Source organism: Entelurus aequoreus, linkage group LG07, assembly GCF_033978785.1.
Source record: "Entelurus aequoreus isolate RoL-2023_Sb linkage group LG07, RoL_Eaeq_v1.1, whole genome shotgun sequence".
In the NCBI taxonomy this organism is placed as follows: Eukaryota; Metazoa; Chordata; class Actinopteri; order Syngnathiformes; family Syngnathidae; genus Entelurus; species Entelurus aequoreus.
The window spans coordinates 12,384,023-12,390,849 of NC_084737.1; the positions used below are offsets into that span (position 1 = coordinate 12,384,023).

The 6,827-nt window shown below is 42.7% G+C and overlaps 1 protein-coding gene across 1 annotated transcript; it reads left to right on the top strand.

The window, feature by feature from the left end:
• Positions 1 to 283: 283 nt before the first annotated feature.
• On the top strand, positions 284 to 1,303 carry npbwr2b (neuropeptides B/W receptor 2b). The gene has a single exon (XM_062051919.1). The coding sequence runs from the start codon at positions 284 to 286 to the stop codon at positions 1,301 to 1,303; it is 1,020 nt and encodes a 339-aa protein (XP_061907903.1).
• Positions 1,304 to 6,827: the final 5,524 nt, after the last annotated feature.

A 6,827-nucleotide genomic window follows, 5' to 3' on the forward strand; every position in this document is an offset into this window, starting at 1 on the left:
TTGCTAACCTATCAAGATAGTAAAATGTAACGTTAGCATGTGGCATACATTTCTATGCCTGTGTTGCTAACCTAAAGTGGTGTTAAAATAGAAGGTTAGCATGTAGCTCACGTAGCTATGTTGGTGTTGATAAGTTATACTAGGATGAAGTTAAAATGTAATGTAGCATTAAAGCTACACACACACAATAGGGGTTAGTTTGTCTAACACTTTCATTGTCCATCCCCATTTAGCATTGTGCTCATAAACCTTTCTGCCCTATTGCTTAGGAACGCAAACAAACATGGACAACGTGTCAGACTACAGCGTGGCGTCTCCGGCGCTGTGCGACGACTTGGTGGACTTCTACTCGCTCTCCTCGGGCAACGGCAGCGGCCCGAACTGCACGTTTCCCGCCGACTTCTACTTCTACGCCGACCTGTACGTCCTCCTGCCCATCATTTACTCGGTCATCTGCGCCGTGGGCCTGACGGGCAACACGGCCGTCATCTACGTCATCCTCAAAGCGCCCAAGATGAAGACGGTCACCAACATGTTCATCCTCAACCTGGCCATCGCCGACGACCTGTTCACGCTGGTGCTGCCCATCAACATCGCCGAGCACCTGCTGCACTACTGGCCCTTCGGCGAGGTGCTGTGCAAAGTCATCCTGAGCATCGACCACTACAACATCTTCTCCAGCATCTACTTCCTGACCGTGATGAGCGTGGACCGCTACCTGGTGGTCCTGGCCACCGTCCGATCCAAGCGCATGCCGTACCGCACCTACCGCGCGGCCAAGATCGTCTCCCTCTGCGTCTGGGTGCTGGTCATCCTCATCGTGATGCCGTTCAGCGTCTTCGCCGGCGTCTACCTCAACCCGGGCGACGGCAGGAAGAGCTGCGTGCTCAGCTTCCCCGCCCCGGAGAGCTCCTGGTTCAAAGCCAGCCGCATCTACACCCTCATTCTGGGCTTCGCCATCCCCGTGTCCACCATCTGCATCTTGTACACCGTGATGCTCTACAAGCTGAGGCACATGCGCCTCAACAGCAACGCCAAGGCGCTGGACAAAGCCAAGAAGAAGGTGACCATCATGGTCTTCATCGTCTTGGCCGTCTGCTTGTTCTGCTGGACGCCGTTCCACCTCAGCACCATCGTGGCGCTGACCACCGACCTGAGGACCACGCCGCTGCTCATCGGGATCTCCTACTTTATCACCAGCCTGAGCTACGCCAACTCCTGCCTCAACCCTTTTCTCTACGCATTCCTGGACGACAGCTTTCGGAAGGCCTTCAAGAAGATGCTGGAATGTCGGCCGGCCTGAGCAAACAAAGGTGGAGTCTTCTCCATTGGCGTAGATCTGGCGCCGGTGAAACACGTGGAAGCGGTTTGGAAAAAAATCGTCAAAGACATTTTCCACTTGTCAGCCATGTTTCCAGAATTGCTGGCGCACGCTTCCGGGTTTGGGACTATATATCGCAGATCCGGTTTGTTGTACATTACGGTTCTTACGGCTGAAAAATGTTCCTCGCGTCACGTAGCTTGATGGCATCTTGATTCATTTATCGCACGACTTGCATTTCTCTTCCAAAACGAAGAGGGAAGTGTTTTCCTGAGTAAGCAACCACAACTCTTGTAGATTAGCTAACTATTAGCGTCCTGTCAGTAGTAGTTGTCGTAAACCAGGGGTGTCAAACTCAAATACAGAGTGGGCCAAAATGTAAAACTGAACAAAGCTGCGGGCCAAGGTTGAACAAATTAACCTTTTAATAGGGACCCAAACAAGTTTTGCATTGAATATTGAACAAGCAAGGCTTATATAACTTTATAGTGACATGCAAAATTGAGTTTCAAATAATAATAATAGTAATTAAAAAATATCAATGGCATATCAAATACAATTTAAATAAACATTGAATGCCTCTTTTCTATTTGCAGCCTTCTGGGGTAAATATCAACATTAACTTTTTCCAAAGGCTAATACATTTGAAAATAAAATGAAATAACAATGAATAAACCAACGATTCAGGAATTTAAACTGCTCAGTTTGCAACACACTGATCTAATCTGATGTGCCCAAGCCAGATACCTGGCATCTTTCCTTGGATGCTAGTTCATCAATGTCGGGACTCAGGCTTTGAGCTGAGGCAACCTTCATTATCCAACGAAAGTGTTCATCAGTCATTATATCTCGTAGTCCACAGTCTTGGGGGCGTGCCTTAAAGACACTGCCTTTAACGGATGTGACGATTTTCGGGAGGGTCACTGAAATTTGGGAGTGTCCCGGGAGGGTTGGCAAGTATGAGAATTAGCGGTGAATCCGGTGTATATAATCGGTGGGCCAGCTCTGGTGTTAATTTGATATCGCCTCAAAGGCCAATTTTGGCCCGCGGGCCAGAGTTTGACACCCTTGTCGTAAACAATCACTACTTACCACGATTTATGAAACAAGTTCATTTTCACAAATTATATATCTTAAAAAACGTTGTTCAAATCCCACTAATTTTCCCTCCAATTCTCTTCTAAAACACTAGAGGGAAAGTTTTCTTGAGTGAGCAACCACAACTAGACTAGCTAACTATTAGGTTTTTGTGTAGTAGTTGTAGTAAACAATGGCGACATCACTACTTACCATAATTTATGAAACAAGTTCATTTTAACAAATGATATATCTTAAAAACTTTGTTCAATCCCACTCGTTTCCCCTGCAATTATCTTCTAAAACGCTAGAGGGCAAGTTTTCCTGAGTGGGCAACCACAACTCGACTTGCTAACTACTAGCTTTCTGTGAGTAGTAGTTGTGGCAAACAATGGCGACGGAAGCGACATCCACAGTATTACTTACCACGATTTATGAAACAAGCTCATTTAAACAAATTATATAATTTAAAAGCCCTGCGATGAGCTGGCGACTTGTCCAGGGTGTACCCCACCGACCGCCCAAATGCAGCTGAGGTAGGCTCCAGCACCCCCTGCGACCCCGAAAGAAACTATCGGTAGAAAATGGTTGGATGGATATATTTTAAAAACTTTTCTCAATCCCACTCATTTTTACTTGCAATTCTCTTTTAAAACGCTAGAGGGAAGTGTTTTCCCGAGTGAGCAACCGCAACTATTGTAGATTAGCTAACTATTAGAAAGCTACTAGTTACCACGATTTGTGAAACAAGTTCATTTTAACAACTTATATATCTTAAAAACGTTGTTCAAACCCACTAATTTCCCCTGAAATTATCTTCTAAAACACTAGAGGGCAACCACAACTAGACTAGCTAAATATTAGCTTTCTGTGAGTAGTTGTAGTAAACAATGGCGACATCACTACTTACCACGATTTATGAAACAAGTTCAATTTAACTAATTATATATCATAAAAACTTTGTTCAATCCAACTAATTTTCCCTGCAATTATCTTCTAAAACGCTAGAGAGCAGGTTTTCCTGGGTGGGCAACCACAACTAGACTTGCTTACTATTAGCTTCCTGTGAGTAGTAGTTGTAGTAAACAATGGCGACATCACTACTTATCCCGATTTATGAAACAAGTTCATTTTAACAAATTATATATCTTTTGAATTTTGCTCAATCCCACCAATTAGGGACCGAGTCCCTTTGGGACAGAGGACCCTATTGTATTTCTAGTGTTTTATTATTTTACTGCCGCCTCTTTGAGCTGTAATTTGACCCCCTTAACATGCTTCAAAACTCACCAAATTGGACACACACATCAGGACTGGCGAAAAACCAAACCCCAAAACTCAAAATTGCGCTCTAGCACCCCCCTAGGAAGAAAACACAGACAAAACTGCCTCTAACTCCCAGTAGGAATGTCGTAGAGACATGAAACAAAAACCTCTATGTAGGTCTCACTTAGACCTAGATTTCATACACTGACAACCCCCAGCAAAAATCAACAGGAAGTTTGCAATTCCCTCTTCAAAACAAAAGTTGAGTAAAAACAGTCACCTTTTTTCAAACATTATCTCCTCTGAGCGCGTTTGTCGTGTCGGCTTCAAATTAGCACAGGAGGGAGCTTGAACCCTTCTGATTAAAAGTTGATGAAAGAGTTTTAATTACTGCTCTGGTTTGGATTTTATGAGCCCTCAAAGTCGGTCCCGTCCATCGCTGCTTGCAGTTTTAATTTTTACTTGTAATTCTCTTCTAAAACGCTAGAGGGCAGGTTTTACTGAGTGGGCAACCACAACTAGACTAGCTAACAAGTAGCTTTCTGTGAGTAGTAGTTGTAGTAAACAATGGCGACATCAGTACTTATCACGATTTATGAAACACGTTTATTTTAACAAATTATATATTTTAAAAACTGTGCTCAATCCCACTCATTTTTACTTGCAATTCTCTTCTAAAACGCTAGAGGGGAGTGTTTTCCTGAGTCGGCAACCACAACTCTTGTTGACTAGCTAGCTATTTGCGTCCTGTTTGTAGTAAATGTAAACAATGGCGAGAAAGTTCGAAACAACGGTCACTTTTATCGTACATATTTCTCCGAAAAGCGGTGTTGGAAGACTTCCGCGAAACTGGGCTGTGCGACCCCTGAACGAATCGAGGCAGAGAAAGGGCGGGAAGGAAAACTGAAATGATGTACTTAAAAAAGAGTCGACCCATTCTAGCTCTGCAAATATTTTTGAGGGTGCACCTAACGGAGGGGGAGGAGCCGGCCGACGTCAGTCTCGCGAGCTACAAGACGCCGGAGCATATTTCAGCCCGTTGTCCAATGGGAAGTTTTCTAGGTTTGATCTGTACAAACATACTTAATTAGAGTCAGAAGTATTTTACATTGGGGGGAGTAAAATGCTGGGGAAGGGGTCCAGACTGAGGCTAAGGGGAAAAAAAACTCATAGCCATAGCACACATAAACATGTTACATAGAATCAACAAAACTTGCAACAGAGGGTAGGGAGTGGGAGCGACTATATAAGCGCCACTCGGCCGTCCATCGCCCCTAAGGGGAATCAAGCTGTGGTGAATGCGTGGGGTGGGGCTGGGGGCGGGGGTGCATATAGCCAATGTCCAGGGTGTAGTGTTAACATCATTTTCTACAAAATATCTGGTGACCATATAAGGACATGACACGATATGGTCGCTCAATAATGACAATTTGTTTGTAAAACTACAAAGATACTCCATAAACGTGCTGACACATTTTGTTTTATTGCTGTTGGCCAGATGGGACAAAAGGGCTATTACTACTACTATTACTACTACTATTACTACTACTACTACCACCACCACCACCACTACTACTACTACTACTACTTCTACTGTACTCGTTTTGTTTCGTTACAAGATCTGTGTTGGGTCAGCGTGGGAGTCTTTGTCGCCCCCTGGCGGTCATAGACTGTCGTTACAGTCAATAGACGTAACCATCAATAAATCTTTGCTAAACCATTGAAAAGGTCAAATGTTTTGCCCCCATTTTTTGTGAATTACGGTAAAATATGTGAGTATTCCAAAACATAAACAAAAGGCTTCCACTACAACTACAACTACTACGACTACACGTCTAATACTACTACCACTACTAGTCTACTACTACTACCACTACTACTACTACAACTACATGTCTACTACTACTACTAGTCTACTACTACTACTACTACTACTACCACTACTAGTCTACTACTACTATCACTACTACGACTCCAAGTCTACTACTACTACCACTACTAGTCTACTACTACTACCACTACTACTACTAAGACTAAATGTCTAATACTACTACTACTACTAGTCTACTACTACTACCACTACTACTATTACAACTACATGTCTACTACTACTACTACCACTACTAGTCTACTACTACTACTACTACTACTACCACTACTAGTCTACTACTACTATCACTACTACGACTCCAAGTCTACTACTACTACCACTACTAGTCTACTACTACTACCACTACTACTACTAAGACTACATGTCTACTACTACTACTACGACTAGTCTACTACTACTACCACTACTAGTCTACTACTACTACCACAACTACTACTACTACTACATGTCTACTACATCTACTACTACTAGTCTACTACTACCACTACTAGTCTACTACTACTACCACTACTACTAGTACGATTACATGTCTATTACTACTACTGCCACTACTACTACTACTACTATGACTACATGTCTACTACTACTACTACTACTACTACTACTACTACTACTTCTACGACTATATGTGTACTACTACTACCACTACTACTACTTCTACGACTACATGTCTACTACCACTACCACAACTACTACTACTACGACTACATGTCTACTACTACTACCACCACCACCACTACTGCTACTACTACGACTACATGTCTACTACTACTACCACCACCACTATTACTACTACTACTACTACTACTACTACTACTACTACTAATACAACTACATGTCTACTACTACTACCACTACTACTATTACTACTACTAATACTTATACGACTACATGTTTACTACTACTACCACTACTACTACTACTACTACTACGACTACATGTCTACTACTACTACTACTCCAACTACTACTTTTATGACTACATGTCCACAACTACTACCACTACTACTACTACTACGACTACATGTCTACTACTACTACCACTATTACTACTACTACTACTACTAAAACAACTACTACTTCTACGACTACATGTGTACTACTGCTACCACTACTACTATTACTACTACTAATACTTCTACGACTACATGTCTACTACTGCTACTACTACTACTACTATTTCTACGACTACATGTCTACTTCCACTACTACTACTACTACGACTACATGTCTATTACTACTACCACCACTACTACTACTACTACTACTACTA